At 27.0% G+C, this 18,843-nt stretch overlaps 1 protein-coding gene across 2 annotated transcripts in view; it reads right to left on the reverse strand.

The window, feature by feature from the left end:
• Positions 1-18,843, reverse strand: part of LOC145838475 (neurofibromin-like) — a 41,149-nt gene that overhangs the window by 20,247 nt on the left and 2,059 nt on the right. For both annotated transcript variants that reach the window (XM_082946075.1, XM_082946074.1), the window contains exons 4-32: positions 17,944-18,006; positions 17,646-17,770; positions 17,134-17,246; positions 16,786-16,853; positions 16,604-16,693; positions 15,988-16,134; positions 15,733-15,786; positions 15,465-15,641; positions 14,611-14,808; positions 14,369-14,488; positions 13,850-13,975; positions 13,429-13,637; positions 12,927-13,116; positions 11,927-12,033; positions 11,563-11,725; positions 10,705-10,857; positions 10,295-10,374; positions 8,849-9,094; positions 8,583-8,682; positions 8,131-8,270; positions 7,551-7,623; positions 6,950-7,077; positions 6,183-6,302; positions 4,966-5,102; positions 3,916-4,142; positions 3,487-3,570; positions 3,085-3,246; positions 1,962-2,071; positions 1,193-1,394 (exon numbers count right to left, since the gene is read on the reverse strand). In XM_082946075.1, coding sequence (XP_082802201.1) covers positions 1,193-1,394; positions 1,962-2,071; positions 3,085-3,246; positions 3,487-3,570; positions 3,916-4,142; positions 4,966-5,102; positions 6,183-6,302; positions 6,950-7,077; positions 7,551-7,623; positions 8,131-8,270; positions 8,583-8,682; positions 8,849-9,094; positions 10,295-10,374; positions 10,705-10,857; positions 11,563-11,725; positions 11,927-12,033; positions 12,927-13,116; positions 13,429-13,637; positions 13,850-13,975; positions 14,369-14,488; positions 14,611-14,808; positions 15,465-15,641; positions 15,733-15,786; positions 15,988-16,134; positions 16,604-16,693; positions 16,786-16,853; positions 17,134-17,246; positions 17,646-17,770; positions 17,944-18,006 — 3,912 coding nt within the window. The remainder of the gene's footprint in view (positions 1-1,192; positions 1,395-1,961; positions 2,072-3,084; positions 3,247-3,486; positions 3,571-3,915; positions 4,143-4,965; positions 5,103-6,182; positions 6,303-6,949; positions 7,078-7,550; positions 7,624-8,130; positions 8,271-8,582; positions 8,683-8,848; positions 9,095-10,294; positions 10,375-10,704; positions 10,858-11,562; positions 11,726-11,926; positions 12,034-12,926; positions 13,117-13,428; positions 13,638-13,849; positions 13,976-14,368; positions 14,489-14,610; positions 14,809-15,464; positions 15,642-15,732; positions 15,787-15,987; positions 16,135-16,603; positions 16,694-16,785; positions 16,854-17,133; positions 17,247-17,645; positions 17,771-17,943; positions 18,007-18,843) is intronic.

The raw sequence follows: 18,843 nt of genomic DNA on the forward strand, positions 1-18,843 counted from the left end.
AGAAATAAATACTAAGAAGCGCCTTCTTAATCAAATAACTTTTACAAATTTATACGTAAGACATAAATAAAAAAACTACATTTCAACGAGTAAAAAGAAAAGTTTTCAAATTTAAAGACTTAAAAAACCATAAAATTACCAATAAGTACATTTTAATTAGTGATGTACCGGATCCGGACTTTTTTTTTCAAATTAGGATCCGGCCGGACCCGGATAGTTATTTCAAATTAGGATCCGGCTGGAACCGGATCTTTTTTCATATCAAGATCCGGCCGGATCCGGATATCAGACAAAAATGGCAATATCCGGCCGGATCCGGACCGGATCTAGAATATAAATATACTATATTTTATTTAGGGAAATTTAGGGTTTTTTTTTTGGAAATTTGCAAAAATCTAGGGATATCTAGGGATATGGGAACCTTGTAAAGTGAGAATAAACTAGCCTGAGTCAGAATAAGTTTTTAAAAACTGAAAAAAAAAACTTTAATCTAATAATAAGTAGAAAATCACAAATTATTCATTCAAAATCATCATCATGATCAAAATTAAGATCAGCTCAAACTCATTCAAAATCTAAAAGAAAACTAGCCTGAGTTTTTCAAATAATCTTAAAACTAGCCTGAGTTTTTATAAAAAACTAAACTAGCCTGAGGCAGCCTAAGGTTTTCAAAAATTCCCAAAAATTTTCAAACTAGCAGGGTTGCCACTGTTTAAGTCAAAAAAAAAAACTAGCTTGAGTGAGTATAAAGTAGCCTGAGTCAGAATAAGTTTTTTAAAAATTGAAAAAAAAAACTTTAATCTAATAATCAGTAGAACAGCTAGCCATAAGGTTGACAATTTGATAGTAAAGTTTTTAATTTTACAACTTAGGTGAAGAGTTGCATTTCTGAAATGTTTATTTCATAATTTCATTTCACGTGTACAATATGAGCCAATCACGGTAGGTGTTTAATTTTAACTGACGAAAATGACTCTTTATAATTTACACAGATTTTGTTTTTGAAAAAATACTTTTCTGTATGCTCTTTTATACTAACTAGATCCGAATCGGCCGGATCTCTATTAGGATTATTCTTTTTTTTAAATCAAGATCCGGCCGGATCCGGATATCAGACATTATTTATTTATTATCCAATATTGTTTGAACTGATTAATTTCGTATAGATCTGCTCATACAAACGTAAAATTACTTTGCACATTCCCTTGTATCCACGCAGCAAGCCGGGTGGAAGCTTTTTATCGCACAGCCCATTTTCAAAGGGGTTGACAATGGCGGGGTTGAGGAAGCGAAGGAAGATGGTGCTCGCTAGCGCTCCGGTGCCCTTGTCCGGAAATCTCTGTGAAACAACCTGGTACAAGCAGTGACACACGCTCTTCAGCTGCGGAGGAAATCTGATGACATTTTAGGTTTTAGTTTTCGAGTGTTAATGAAAATGTGAGATCATTGCAAGTTTAAAAAAAAAAGTTTTTCTATGTGTATTAAAACAGATTTCTGTTTTTTTTTTAATTTTAATTGTTTAAGGACTAAAGAATATAACTGCGTTGTTACTAAAAACATTTTACATTATTAAATAAATATACAAATAATGTTATAAGTTAAAACTGGAATACGACCAATGTTTTAAAAATCTTTTAAAATATCAAACAGTTTTTATTTTAGTTATACTGTTTTTATGAAACGTACTTTGTTAGTATTAAGGTTTTAGTTCAAAATCAATTAGTTCTAAGTAGTACTTAAATAAATTTCATAAGCAACTTAACAAAGTATAAAACTAGTTTTATTATTACAAGCACTACTTAAACTTTTAATAAAATTAAAAAAACTACTACAGTAAGTCGTTTTTCCAAACTAGACACAACAAAAAACTATGCTTGATGTACAACAGCAAATTTTCAGCGAAAAAAGCAAAGTTTTAGACAAAACTATTGAAATAAATTCCGTTAAAAACTTCAATTAACTTGTCAGTGGATCTCATTATACAGGTGAAAAATCTGTCAGCAAGACGCTGCAGGTTGTTTCGGCATTCCTGCAAATTTGCACCTTCACTGCTCGTTCTTCGCTCGTCCACCTACAATTATGACAACTTCAGTATTTTTGATTATTTTTTAAATTAAGTAAACTAGAAAAAAAAACTTTGGAAATGAAATAAACTAAATTCAACCGTAGCAACTCAACTGCTCTTAATATAAAACACTTTAAATTATTTAAAAATACTGTTTTTACAGTTTTTTATGCTTTGTTTTCAAAATTTTTTCATTAATACAAACAATCTAAAAGCTTGATTATTGTTCAATAGGTGAACAAAAGACAAAAAAAAACTTCAAAAAAATAAAACTGGAGTTTCAGCCGGCTGAAGTTGCTTTAGAAACATGAAAAAGCGGATTAACTGGGCGCCATGCTTCGACTTTTTGCGATCCCGAACAAACTCCAAACAAACACAATTACGTGCGCGCGCGAGACAAAGCTTTTCGCTTCCCTTTCTCCCCAGCAAGTCAGATATCGTGTGCAGGCGGCAAGTAGGAAGTTATTTGCATAGGAGAGGTGGGGAGAAAGCGGCGCGCAGCTGGAAAATTTAATGGCGAACTGGAATGGCATTGAAGCAATCAAGCACTTGTTTCCGCTTTGAATTAGTTCATTGCAAGCCACTCGAAACACATTTAATTATTCAAAAAAGAAAAACGATTCGACTACACACAATAATATACGACTGCTTTCTTTAAAGTATAACTATAATAAAACTCTTAAATAGCATTAAACATTTAACACACATAAGGAAGAATTCGTTTAGGGTATAAAAATGTAAAATTGCTTAAAAAAAAGTTAAAACATGTTAATTTTAAACTTAAACAATTGACGATTTTTTTAACAGTTTTTAACATCTTTTACGATTGATGTTTTATTAGGAAACGTTTAATTAATTTAAAAATATATCAAAACAACCAAAAAAAATCGGATAAAACATGTACATATAATCACTGATAAAAGATTGTAAGTATTCACTAAACAATTACAAAAAAAGTCTAACAACAAAAGCTTTTTTATGGTTTAAGTAAAGTAAACATGATTAGTAACTAAACTGACCTCAAAGTTGAGACCTGATATTTCGGGGGTGAGAGACCAAGCGACCAGAGGTTCGAGCAAATTGTGCAGGTAGCTGGCCCCGTAAACTTTGAAACAAAAAGTGGTTATTTTGCTTGCAAGGGTGCTACCCCTAAACACAGTGTGAACACCTACGTCCTCAACCTGCGAAAATATTTGATTTAAAGTTATGTGGTGTATGAAAGTTTTTTAAAAAGTTAAAAGAAAAGGCCTAGTAAGATAAAAAAATTAATAAAACAAGTTTTAAAACTTATTATAATTGAAACAGTTGGAAGACCAATAAATAAACTCAATTTACTGAACAATTGTGTTATGTTAAATTTAGTTTACTTTATTATGTTATCAAAAAGTATAACAACAACTGCATTCAGTACAGTAACAAACCTCTTTTGAAAACATATTCCACAACAAATGATACAGCAGATGTTTTGCATCAAACAAAATCACAAAAACGCGAGCTAATTCGTCCTGAATAATCAAGTTAAAGGCTAAAAAACAAGAAATCAAAAAAAGTTCAAAAATTTAAACTTTAATAAAGCTAATAATTTTTAAAACTATTACTTATATAAGAACATTAGTATATATTTTTCCTAATCTTAACTTTTTGGCTTCGAAAACTCTATACATTGCTTTTTTTAAAGAGTTAAGCAATTTAAGCAAAAACTGAATAGCGATTATTACTAATGAAAAAATTAAAAATTACACATTTATTATAGAGTAAAAACTGATCAACTAATAGTTTAAAAGCAAGTTTAAATAGATTACCAACAGTATGAAATGCTCTATAACAAATATGAATCAAATATTAATTACCTGATTGTACATATGAACCACGTTCGCTAACGCGTTTGCAATAGGTAATTCCCCATTATCACCGAGCATTGTGACTAGCTCCACCAAGCGCTGGAACCTGTAAGTTGTGATGGTCGAGTGCAAGGCATCGAAACAACTCATCCCTCCCACTTCCCCCTGACGCAGTATCCTTGTGAGCACCTCCAACAGTGCAGTGCGAGTCCTAATGTCCCGTTTGTATGTCAGACCTGAACCAAATTGGTTTTCAACACGAGTATTATTTAAAGTGCGCACATATGCACAACATTGTGCCTTTTTTTATTTTGTGTAGAAAGCTTTATGTAGTTATTTAAAAAGTAAATAAACATTTTACCTTTTTCGTCAGCTTAGAAATACTTTTGTTATTATTAACTATGTAATTTTATTAGGTCTTATACCAATAAGCCTACTTAAATCATCAAAGTTCTTTTTTTTTTGTTCTAGTTTTTTTAATCAGATATTTTTTATTGATTTATTTAGTACAGCTTCTAAGAAGTCCGAAAACTACTGAGCAATAAAACGGACTCGATTAAATAATTTCAGTTTCTTTAAAAATATTTCGCTTAAAAACTTTTCACAAATTAGATTTGAAATGTATAAACTCAAATACAGAATTAACTAAAAGGTAATGGCTCAGTTTCAATCAAAACATCTATTTTACAGTTTAAAAAATTAGTCCTATCAAACAAAATTTACAAACTTAACGATTTATTGTAACTGAAATAAGTTGATATAGCCTAAACTAAGTATTATAAACTTAGAAAACAGCTGTAATAATAGATTTTTTATATTAAACTTAACTAGCCTTTTACAAACTACAAAACACAAGTATAATTTAATTTCACTAAAAAATTAAACTTCAGTTCACTCTCCAGTCAAATTTATATTAAATACCAAGTATACAAACTACTCTTCATTGTTATCAGTTTACATAAACTCAAAATTTACTTGTGCAGTTCGGACTAGTTCAAACGGAAGTCTATCATTACAAAATTTATAAAACTCGATCAACAGAGAATTCAAAGCGCTTACTCATAGCGTGATCGATTCCGTGCTCGATATTCGAACTAAGCAGATTGCACAGCGTTGTCACGGTGAATTTTGCCGTTTTGCTGTCGTTTTTCACTTGTGTTTTGTGAGGCAGTAAGTTCATAAATATGGTGAAGTATCTATGTGTTTGTAAAAGTAATTGTTGCAATGTGAAGTTGCTCGAAAAATATAGATTCTTTACTTTCTAAATATTAGCTGTTTAGTCAGAAGCTAATACCAGTTTAATAATATAAAATAGCTTTATTAGATAAAAAAGTTAAAAACAAACTTAAAACAGATTTTATAGGAAATAAAATATGTCAAGTTAGTATATAGTAAACACTTTTTCTATATTTCTAGGAAATAAAATAGGAAATTTATAGGAAATGAAAATGTTAAGCTAGTATATAGTAAACACATTTTCTATATTTCTACGAAAAATATAAAGCACTCTCAACTCACTAAAATATTACTACAGTCACATAAACTAGTCATAAAGTTAGTAAAAATAAAAAAAGTTAATAAAAAGTAATGTTTGACCTACATTTGGTTACGGTATTGATCTTTGATTAAATTCACATATTACATGTAAACAACATTAAAAATATATTGCATACTAAAAATAAAAATTCTGTCAGTGAAATTTTGTAGAAGTTTAGTTTTAACTTTTGAAAAGTTTTATTTAGACTCATTAAGTTACTCTTTTCTCATTTTATTTATATTTTGGTACGTTATCAAATGATTAAACGGTAAATAAGAAAGAGTAAATTAAAATCGTCATCAAAACTTATTGGGTATAAAAACATCAGATTTATTTTCTTTATTTATAAAAAATACCTTAAAGTCAAATGTACAGAAAAGACCTAAATATTTTAAGCTAATTTGAAGAAAGAAACAATAAAAACATTTAGTGGTTATTTTTATGTTTAGCTGTATTTAAAATAAATTTTATAAAACAAACTCTAAATATTACCAATTTTATTTGAAGTTTATATTTTCTAACTTCTTTGAGAAAGCTTATAACATAAACCATATTTTTATACATTAATTCTAGTTCTATTAAAAATATGGATAATAAGATTAAACAATAAATTTTTCTAAAAAATTTAATTATATATTAATCAAAGGAGAAATAAGTAATTGTAATAACTTTCAATTATTTAGTTTCCTGCGAGGTTTGTGTTTTAAAATAATAGTTGTTTGTTTTTTATACAACAAACTTGCTAAATAATTGCTTCTTCATTTTAGAAAAGTCTCCACCATCAAAGTCATCAGGTTGTAGCGGCAAATTTTGAAGTAGGAGACTCAGTGTACGCACTAACGACTCTTCCGTTAACGTACTACAAATTAGTTTGTTAGTAAAAATTAATTGCGGATTATTTTAGTTTAGAAAGGCTTAAATACTTTAAATTTAGCAACATATCTGATTTAGTAAGCTTAAAGCAATTTGCATTTTGTTACGTAAACCAAAACTATGAAGACAAAAAGATTTTGATTACATTGCTTCTTTATTTACTTACTGCATTATATTTTTATCATTTTTATTATAATTTAGTTTTTATATGGGTTATTTTCTATGTAAACTACTGAAGAAAATAGCAAATTGTGTATAATTTTTTGAATTGAGTTTTTTTTTTTTAGTAGACTTAAACATTCAAAACTCTCAAAAATAGGGTTAAACAAAAGAATTAATTTCTATTGGAAAGTAATATAAAGACTAGCAAATTATATATAATTCAAATTGTCTTGAATTAAAACTAAGAAATTATTTTTAAAAATTAAATCCACATAATAAATTTTATAAGATCAAAAGTTAGATCTCCATCACTATTTCTAGCTGTTCTAAATCCAATCATCAATTTATTAAAAACTTTTAAATACAACTAAAAGTGCGTAAGACAATAATCATTATTACAAGTACAACTAAATTTAGAAAGTAAAGACTTTCCTAATAAATTACGATTTATTACATATATTTCTAACAAACTTTTCAACTTCATCATTTTCACTTTGGTCATCCTCTTTAGTGTTTAACCAATTTACTAATATATCAACCAGCTTGTTCTTAAAACGAACTTCAGAAAGAAAGAAAAAGTTTTTCTTGTTTGTAAACATCTATACAATTTTTTTAATGTAATTTACAGGGTTTAGTAAATTGATTTTTAAAACTGAAACCGTTGTTTAGAAGTTGTAAATAACTTAAAGCCAAGAACAATATTTGAAAACTTATAATTTTAGCAAGAACCATTAGAAATTATATTGAATTAAACATAAATTAAATTTCTTTAATAAATATCAATGCTTTTATACCCATTATACTTCATTTCAAAGGTCAAAACCTAAATGTTTTATTTAAAACGTTCAATATTTAAAGGTCAAATCACATCGGAAAAACAAATTTTAATATAGCATTTTTCTTTGTTTACGATTATCGGGCAGTTTCATTGTTGTTGAAAAGCTGGCTTAAAAACTTACTTATTAGCGTGACAGAAAAAAATTAAAAATTTTTTTCACAATATTTTAAAATAAAAACTGACAAATAATTGTTTAAATAACAAAGAATAATATCAATCAAAAATATTACTTACATGAAACAACATTTCACTGACTAAATACTTTGACTTCATTGTAATCTCACAAGGTTCCATAAGTCTTATGTACCTATAACATTAATAGTAAGGCCATCGTAAACAGTTCTTCAATGTTAAGTATCAATATTGATTTATATATTTTTGTTTTTTTCGTAAAAATACTTTTAAGAATTTGCTGAAACATTTTAATAAGCAATGTACATTCAGGGTTACCAAATGGCTTTTGTAAATTTTTACCAGGTTTGAAAAATACAAGGTTTTTGGTCCCTTTTTTAGTATAGAATCAAAATTAAGCTTAAAAATGTCTTCAATAGTGTAAGAACATTGGAAAGATAGTGTAAACCTACCATAAATGCGTTTTTTAAAGAAGAAAAAATTATGATACAATTTTTTTTTTCTGTTTCATAGAATTTTTGTATCTAATCGAAATTTCGCTGCTTTATATGTAAAAACAGTTTAAAATTCAAGGTTTTCCAGTTTTTTTTTTGCCTAACTTGTCAAGTTCCAGGTTTTTCCATGATTCCAGGGTTATTACTATACACTTTAGTATAACTTATAAAATAGCATAGCAAGTTACCTTACAATGTGAAGTATTAAACTTTCAATGCTGATTTCATTAAAGAAAATTTCCGCTGATTCCATGGAGTTCATAGAAATATTTTGCAAAATTATAACAGTATTTTGTACAAAGCGATCATTAAATCGATTTAATACAACCTGTAATGTTGAAATTTAATTAGAAGCTGTTATAGTTGAATTCAAGTTTTATATTTACTAAAGGTTTTGTAAACTTTATTCGTTTTTGTTAGTTTTATTTTTATAGTTCTAATACAAAAAAAAAACAATAAAACAAAAATCCAAACTCAATAGTTAATGTCGGTATAAAATGTTTAGATAAAACAAAACTAAAACAATTTTTAACTTTGTTGTCAAACACTGATTTTAACAGCATAAAAAATAATTGTACTTATGAATAAATTACAACTAAACATAAGTGTTCGTCGTGAACATTCTCATTAAAATACTAACTTCGTCTGCTGCATTATAGACATTTGTCTCAATAATTTCATTAAGTAGTGAAAATAAGCAAGGGTAGAGAGAGGGATGAATGTATTTTCCTAAAATCGATCTGTTAATTTATATTTTTATTTATTTACGACTACATTATTTTCATTATAAAACTTTTTTTTGCAAATATATCATTTAAGTTTTATGCTTCCATAAGCTTAAAAATACAGTATTGTAAATTAATTAATTAAATTTATACAACAGTACAGAAAATGGCAACAACTAACACAATCATGTTAGTGAGGTCATTGGTTTTGCAGCCATTGTACATTTGGTGAATGAGACACCGCAGACACTTTACCACATTCTGGTACGAAGGTGAAGTTGCATTGTAGTCTACAAACGTGGGTCGGTTGATCGGGCAGCTTTTGTTGTGACGACTCGTTAGCACTGACGACGAGGTGAACTGCTGGTGGGTGCTTGATGATGTTGAACTCAGTTTTCCTCGAGTGTAGTTAACAAGGGTGGGAGGTCTAAGTTTAGTTCGACTGATTAATTCAAGAGTAAGTAATTTTGTTAAAGTTCACGCGTCAAAGTTTTCAAACTCAAGAGCTAAGACAAATATACTTTGTATGATCAGTTAGCTAGTTGTTTAGAAGTACTTTGCAAGTATTTGAGTTGAGAAATCAAAAGTTTGTGGTTTTTTAATCAAATTAGCAAAAGTAGTTCCAAATAATTTTTTGTTAGAAATTTTACCCTAAAAACTTTTTCTTAAGAAAAATTCTGGTTATAAAATATATAAACTTGTTAACGCCATAAGGAGGTATAACACATTTTTTTACGAAAATTAACTTTGGCTTTTATATGAAAGCTTTCAGTACAAACTACAAGCCAGTTTTTATAGAATTCAAAAAATAATTTAACTTTTGAAATATTTTATTTTTTGTAAAAAGTTTCCGGTACAAACGTATGGACCGCAAACTTTTCGGGGTCAATTTTCTCAGAAATTTTAAAAATCATAAAAAATCTATCTACTTCTTCATTTTCAAGCAACCTTCTTCAAATTTTCAGGATATGTTCTTTATATTAAAAGAAAAAAACTTTACTCATGAATTTTAATAATTAAAAAAAAAACATATTATAAAAAAAAAAGTCTTTCTTTTTCAGAAAAAAAATTCTTTACAAAAATCTTTTTTAAGTCCAAAGTAAAGTTTTTTTATTATTGTACAAAGATTAGACTGTAAAAGTTTGAAGAAGATTGCTTAAAAATGTAGGAGATAGATTTTAAATAAAATAGTCTTTTTTCGCTGTTTTAGTTTTCCCTTCCTGTAGGGAACCTATTATGCAGCCCGACTTTGACTGGTTGTATCTCAAAAAACAATTCGAATTTTTTAAAACGCTAAAAAGCATCTTGAAGCCTAGAAACAACTCTTTAAAATAAGATCAACTTGTAAAAAAGATGGTTACCCCCCTATGGCCTTAAATTCTTTTAACGTTTGTTTTAAAAATTTGCTAATTTTTATCTTTAAAATACAATTACAAAAGACTTCAATCTTTCATTAACATTTCTTTCAATATAAAATACAAATGATATAATGTGTATTTAATCTTACAATTCTAATTTTTTACTCCCAAGTTACTCTAAAAAAGTGTGATTCAAAAAAGAATAAATTTCTTATAGGACTGTTTATTTTAAACTATGTTAGAAATTTAGTTTATCAAAACATACTAACTCAGGTTTACTAAAATTAATACAGGCACCACTTAAAGAGCACAAATATTTACTCATCAGTTCCCATTCTTCAATGTCTTGCTGTTAAATTACAATAAATTTAAGTCTGTACATATAATAAACCAAAACGAAACAAATATTTTTAGATTTTTTATCAAGTAAAATTAAGTTGTTATGTTTTTAAAACGTTTTAATAATTGTGAATATAACATTTAACATTATTTTCTGCTGAAGTCTTTTATATTAACTATTGTTTTAAAAATTTAGACATAGTTATAAAATTTAGACCTAAAAAAAAACTGATTTTATTTAACAAGCTACAAATAAGAACGCATGTTTGCTTGAGGAAATAAAGTTATTTTTGCACATTTTAAGTACGACGCTAACTATAAATAAATATCTCATTCTCACGTGAGTCAACAAAGATTTTTTGTTGTTTTTGTTTTCTTGTTGACAGGAAGGAGAAGTTGTGTTTGCATCATTCGAATCCCAACAAGCTGCAAACTTCCCATTAATCACAAAATTTGTTTTGCTCTCCCATTTTACACGCGTATTCTCCCATGCCTGTTACATAAAATAAAATCTTCCATTTTTATTGCTTTCCGTCGTTTAACAACCAGTACTATAAAACTGTTCTAACTTATTGTTACGTTGTCGACAAGTTTTATACTTCTACTTTATAAGCAGTTCTTACTTAACAAAAACTGTAAAAATATTATGCAAAACTGTTATTTTATTAATACTTTATATTATTTAACGAAAAATTAAATTAAGTAAACTTTATTCAACTTGATTAGTCACAAAGTTTATAAGTTTAACTTTAAAGGTTCTTCAGAATTTACAAGAGACAATAAATAACTGAAACACAAATCTGAGATAGTATTAAAAAGCAAAATACTCACCATTAATTATGTTTAATCATTTATTAATACTTAACTATTACAGTATTAAGTTAGGTTTGGAAAAAATAACAACTTTTAAATACAACTAAAACTAAATTAAGCAGAAAAAATTAGATCTGAGCTAAATAAAACCTAACAAAACACAAAACGAAAATTAAGCAAACAAACTAATAAAGCACACACATACGGAGATGAAAAGTAATCAAAAATAAGTGAACCTAAAAGTAAAATGTGGTCTTATAGATATCAGTTATCTTCTTATATTTAATTATTTTTGTGTACTGCTTCGGCAATAGCAAAATATTAACGAGAAAATAATTTGTTAATGTTTTAAAAGCTCAAAAAGCTATGACTATTATGCACTTACTTGGTACGTAGACTGTGAAAATTTGTAAGTTTTGCGAAAAACAGAGAAAACTTGTTCATGATAGTTCTTGTCGACTTTGGTATGCGTCAGAGATCCGAGCATGTTGTATATTTCATTTTCAGGGGGAAAACTACGGCCAGCAGCAAACTCATTGAAAGACCACCTGAATTTTATTTTAAAAAAATTGCTTTGAAAATAGAAACATGATTAAGGATTAAAATCATAAATGTTGTTAGTTTTTAGTGAGTTTAATCTATAATAACAAATAAGTAAAGTTACTATTTTTAAGTTTGATTTCTATTTAATTGAAAACAAAATAAAACTAAAAAAATTAAACTTGTAGTTGAACAGTTTCTAAAATAACCTCAAAACAGCTTCTTCGTGTAAGTTAAGAAGGCAGGTTAAAGTCGAATGCACAATCTCAACATCAGTGTGGTGTAACAGTTGCAACAATATGGTTTCAAGATTACCCTTAAGTATTCAACTTTTTAACAAATGATATACAAGTTTGTGAACGACTAAAGATTTTGTAAAATCAGTAGGAATGTAGGGTTTTATGTTAACAAACTTTTAGGAAACTCTTAACGCAACTATACAAACTCGAAAAATTAAAAAGGTTTAGATTTCATATGTTACTTAATTAATATACACATATATGTATCTAAAAGTGCGCTTATACACAATTTAAGTATTAGAAAATGACTTTATAACTTGTAAATGAACAAAATTAGTTTTTTGTACACCTTAACTTTATACAATTTAGCCACAATTATTCTATAAAATTCTTTCAAAGATTCCTAAAGCTCTTTAAGAACTAAAAAAGATTTTATTTTTGCATAATTAAAATGTAAACTTAGGGTTTAAAAACTTAAACTGTGTTCAAACATTTTTATTTTGCTTAAAACTTATTATTGTTTATTAAAAATAAGTTGATACTAAACTCGATTTTTATAATTTACACTTAAGATAAGAATGTGAAACCGTTTGACAACGGCCTTATTTTAAACGTATGTAAGTGATGTTTAACAACGAAATAAAAAGGAAAATATTTTATGTATAACTTAAACAATGTACAAGAAATTTTAAATATAAAAGCCACAAAAACAGTAACAATAACAAAAGTCAAAAAAACTAAATTGTAAAAACTAATCATGATTACAATAAAATAAATTAGGTGTAAATTTTTCCTTAAGACAAAAACCAATTTTAACTCTTAAACGTCATAAATATTTGATTAGCTGTAAACATTTATGTTTGAACCGTTTAACAACATGATAAATTTTTACGCTTAACCAATTAGTTATAGTTTTTTTTTTTTATTAAACCAGTAAAGCATGATTTCTTAATTATATTTGTCAAACTACCCATGTTTTAATGATCTGCTCTGCGTTCTTGTTGATTGCATGAAAAACGTTTGGATCTTGCTGAGCGCTAACAAACTCGAATCTGCACGCGATTATTCTGTGGAGCCAGTTCAGCGCGTGTCTGGCCACTTCTATCGAAATCTGATCGTTGTTCATGAAACAGTCGCAAAATTTTTCCACCACTTGAGTGCTGTGAATGTCAAGATTTTTGAAAGTTTAATTTTTTAAAACAAATTCAAATTGTAAATATACTTTTTACATAAATCAACAAACAAAAACTTATAAGTTAATAACAATATTTTTAAGAATAAAAACGGTAACTTTAACAAGATTTTAATAAAACTTTAACTTTTCTTAAAGTAATTCAATTGAGTAAAACTAGTTTTCAGTTCTAAAATGTATATATGCGAACTGATTTTATAACTATAATGATACAACTTGTACACAATAGACTTCAAATTTATCAAAGTATGAAATTATTTAAATAACAAAACAATCTAACCTTATATCCCAGAAAACAAAGTAGAGGGAATCGGGGAACCACCTGGGGTTCATGTTTGGGTCGTGGAGGTGAAGGAGAGCGTCGAGGGAGTCGCAGCAGATTTGCAGGTTAAAAATTCCAGCTGATGACTTCAGCGTTACCAGCTCGAGAAGACCGTGAATGAACTCGCGCAATGCCAAATGCTTCTTCGCTCCCAAACTCGATAAACTCTAATTTCAAAGTAAAAAGATATACTACGAGGACGTATTTATTTAATAATAAAAAAATATTACATATTTAGATTAAAAAAAAAAAAAATTGGGAAAAAAAAACGTTAAGTTAATAAAAATATTTTTGTATTTATTAACAAGTAAGTGTGATCAAGTAGCACAACAATAAACAGTTTTTTTTGAATTATTAAATCCAACTTCATACAACTCACATGAAGGAATATATTAGGATCAGAGGAAACAAGAGTGACACAAAGTTGAAGGATATCTTTGTGACTTACATGCACTTCATCGTGACTTCTCTTTAAACTTGCATTCATCTTTTCTCTCAGGGATTGCTGTAATTTGTGTTAGGAAAATATCAATACTTTTCGCCATTTTTTTTTAACAGGAATAAGTTACTGAGGCCGGCGGGCCTCAGTCAAAATTTTGTTTTAACTAATTTAGCATAATTTTTCTTTAAAAAATAATACATTATTAATTTAGTGTTATCTTAAAAAGATGATCTATCACCAATTTTTTTTGTTCAAAAAGTTTGATAAAAAATATGTTGTTTAAGCATATTAAAATTGTTTCTTTTTCGACCTACCGAACCTTGATTTATGATGTTTAATAAAAAATCAACATTAACAAAATAAACAGATATGTAAAATAGTTATTAGATAAATTATTTTTGTCACCAATATTTTTTTCATAAACTAAATGAGTAATTACAAACACAAGCATTCAACCTGATGACTTCTAGGTGACAAAATAGTATTATTTGACTTGACACAATCAAGAAATATTTTTCTCACGCAGGATCCCAGAGAGTACAAACTTGCAATGTGTGGCCACCAAGTCAAACACGGCTGCAAATTACAATGCTTTTGTATTATGTAAAAAACTAGATTTTAATTATAAATACATTAAATAAAAGTAAATGTATATATAAACATCTTATTATGTCTACAATGTAATTTACAAAACCAACTTGGTTGCAAACACAATGAAGTGACTGGATAAGAGCAATCTTGTGGTGCAAGTTCGAGTTGGCAGATGCAAACTTGTCAATGATTGGTGAGTTTCCGTCGTGCTTAAACCTGAAAGAAGACACCAGACACTCGATTAGAATGTTTTGCTCGCAAGATCGCAATACTTGCCTTGATGATGTGTTCTCAAACAAATGTTCCTAAAAACATGTGGATATTGAATCAGATTTTGTATTTAAAGTTTTATGTAAACAAATAAAATTTATAACAATATTTAATACAGGGTTGCCACTCGTTTTTTCAAAAAATTTTCCAGGTTTTTAAAACTACACATTTATGGGTCTATTTTTAGTTTAAAGTTAAATTTAAGGTAAGAAACTGTGTTAATTAGTATAAAAACATTGAAAAGATACTGTTAAGCTACTTTAAGTATGCTTTTTAATAAAAATAAATTTTGATGATGACAAATTTTTTTATTTATATGATAGATTTTTTGAGTTAAATTGAAATTTTACTACTGAAAATATGAAAATTGTTAAAATCAAAGTTTTTCCAGGTTATTTTGTGATTTTTGTTCAAAATTCCAGGCATTTCCAGGCTTTTTTCAAAATTTCTCAAATTCCAGGTTATTCCAGGTTTTTTTTTGCCTAAATTGTAAAATTCCAGCTAAAGTGGCAACCCTGTTAATGATAAAAATTTTGTTCTGTGAACAATTTTTAGAAAAAACAAGTGTACACTTAATTATAATATTACAAAAAATAAAACGAACAAGTAAAATACTATTTTGATTTTGAATTAAAAGTTCAGTTACTGACATAACAACATAGTTATTAGAACGTTTTGAAATTTAACTGACCTGTAACTCATTTAAGTAACTGTCAACAATCATGTGTATTGGGTAAAGTTTGGAGCTAGTCTTTGGAATAAAAGTAGCAGCTTTGAGCATTCTAGTGAGCGATTCTAATGCAGAATCGTGCACACTTCTCGAACTTGAATTGTGCAAGCATTTTCTCAGTTGGGTGATGAAGTTAAGCTAAAGGAAATAAAGTAGTTATAATATTGGCTTTAATTTTCGTTAATTATGATAGACTTGGATGTAGATATTTAAAAGTTTTTCAAACTACCTTATTATTTTTAGAGCGATTGTTTTCTCCGTTTGATATACTCGCCAATGCATCCTGTTAACAACTTTTAAATAAAAAACTGTAAAAGATTTAAATAAATATTTTTATAAGTGTTATCTAGAGCTAGTTTTTTGCTATACAAATTTTTATCTTGGATTAAAATATTTAATCGGTTTAAAACTTATTGTCTATAAAAAAAAAAGAATAAAAATATACTTCAATAAATTTACAGCTAAAATATGAGTGAAAAACAACCGGATAAAAACATATAAGAATAGTTTGAAGTGGCCAGTAACAAGAAGCTTTTTTCTTAGAACCTTCCGTCATACTATCTAGTAATGAGAAAAGACGTTCGCACGATTTAGATAATTGTTTTGCATCGACAAGTACTTCACTCTCGCTCTTTATATTAATATGTTTTTATACTAGATTCATCATTACAAAAAACTGATTAATAATTAAACGCAAGTTTTTTAAAGACTATGTTTTATCAGTTAGAGGAAAAAGCTTGTTTTTTTTTTGAAATATTTTAAACAGCAAATTTTGAAAAAAATAAGTAAAATATTTTTTAATAACGTTATAATCTTTACACTACAGTAAGTAGGTTTCTCATTGGCCATAAATGAAACAAAAACAAAAGAGAAAATTGCCAATAGAAAATAATCATAAAACCTTATTAAAAACTGATTTGTATTAGAATCATTTTTTAAGGTACTCAGTATATACTTTATTGTATTTGAAAAAAAAATCAGTATTTGTTTTTAAATTAGATGCTTGCAATACCATAAAAAATATGTTACACAATAGAAAGATACTCTGAAAAAATACGTGCATGTATGTCAGCATGTTATGTATATGTCAGCAAACAAACCTGCGAGCCAGGAGTTGTTTGATTATTCTCATAAAGTTTGTAAAATGTGTGTAGTTCAGTAGTACTTGAACAGAACCATCTCCATAAAGTCTAAAAAAATAAACTTGCTAAACTAAATGTTCTAAATTTTTTAATTGATCAAACTAAGCTATAACTTATTACAATGAGTTTTAACTACATACTTTGTCCAAACTTGCTGCTAAAGTTTGTTGTATTGATCTTCTCAGGTGATGAAAAATATTGACTATTTCTAAAAAAGTAAATACTCATTGTATAAATGTAGTTGTTTAAAAAGTGTAACTATCTTCTAATATACCATTTTTGAATAAGTTTTAAATCTTTAATATTTAAACTTAAATAATACTGAGAAAATAAAATAAAAGTGTTATTTTTAAAATAGCTTTTTTTAGTAGGTTTTCAAAGTTATTACCAGAATACTTAACTAACTGTTTTATCAAACTGGTTCGATTTAATATGAAAATTAGTGGCGTTTGAAGTATAAGTTAAAACAATATAAAAAAAATAACTACCTTCAATAAGTATTTTTATTCTTTTTAGATCTAAATAAATGTGTTGAATAAGCAACAAATCTGAACTATCAGCTGCTGATTCATCATTGCTTGGAGATGCTAGCTCTTTTATTCTGAAAATAAAACTATTGAAAACAGTTAAACACATTAGTACTACCAAAGATGTTTATAGTTTATTCAGGTTCTTAATCTGTTTTGACTTGTATTAATATAAATATAAATTACTTTTTGTATATTGTTTTTGTAAATTTTTATGTATGGTAAATCATTATCTTTATGTATAAATTAAATCAAATATAAATTAAAGTATTGCAACTAATATCTATTATTTTTAATGTTTATTACGTTTCTCATTTTTAATTTATAAAATAAACAAATAGTTCATAACTTTTTAAAGTGTCTAGTTAATACAAACATTTTTCTAATATTAAATTTATTTTATAAACTTACAACTTTGAAAAACGCATTATAATACTAGACTTATCATTTAAAAAACTTAGTTATTATCCAACCTTGAAAAAATTCTATTGAAGACAACTTGATAATTAATTTTGCTAATTTTGTAAAGAACGTTTGATGCTGATGCGTGTAAATTGAAAATAACTGGCTTATCTGGACATACTGGTTGCTGGAGAAACTGCAACATATATAGTTTTCAAGCGTTAACAAATTCAATAATTTTATTTTTGCATCTTAACTTAGTTTAAAATACTGAAACTATGAAGTTTCAAAATAATTTTTGTTGTTAAATGGAAACATTTCTGACCAACGAGAACGTTTAATGCAAGTCTTTAATAAATAACTTCTTACCTGGCATATTTCTGGTAGTAACTGTTTAGTCAAGACCTTGTCATCTGGCAATACTGAATCTACCTACAATAAAAAATAAACTGATTAAACTTAGTATACTTTTATTTTGCTAAAATCCATAATTTAAAATAAATAAGCGTAAGTATAAAAACTCTTGGTAAAACAAAAAAGCGCATTCCGAAAATAACTTATGTAATACATGAGTCTAACATTTTTTATTAATTAAATAAATGATATTGTATACAAATACTACCTTCTTTTTTTTTGTCAGTGAATATGTATAAAAAATAAGTACTGTGATCATAAGGTGATTATGAAAACTTTTTTCTAAAACTTAGGAATGAAAAAAAAAACAATATTATTAAAAACTTATTATACAAAAATAGATGTGCAATTTAAGTACCAAATGTCCGATATTTAATTCATTATACAGTATACATGGATAAAAAAAACTATACAAAGCTTCAATTTATCAGCCTATACAAACAATCAAAACAAATCGAGAAAAGAAAAAACTTTTAATTTAATCTAATTAAACATATTAGAATCAAAAATTATTAAATAATTTCAGGTTTCAAATTCTAATTTTAAGAGTTAAAAGACTTTAAATGTGATAAGAAAGTTCTGATTTAAATACCAATATGAAAAAATATTTATATAGATTTTTCCATGGAAAACTAAAAAGTTTTGAAAAAAAAAGTTTACATTTTTGCTGCAGCTAGTATATTATTTTATTCTTTTGAAATATTTAATAAATAAAATGATTACTAGTTAAAAAAATTAACATATGCTTAAACAGTATAGCCTTTCAATAGTTACTGTTATTAAAAAAAAGTTTTACTAGAATACTAAATTTATTTACGAAAGTATAAAAAACTTGTAAACGTAATGTTTAACTTC

The sequence above is a fragment of the Thalia democratica genome, chromosome 6, assembly GCF_965202585.1.
Source record: "Thalia democratica chromosome 6, ktThaDemo2.hap1.1, whole genome shotgun sequence".
Classification (NCBI taxonomy): domain Eukaryota; kingdom Metazoa; phylum Chordata; class Thaliacea; order Salpida; family Salpidae; genus Thalia; species Thalia democratica.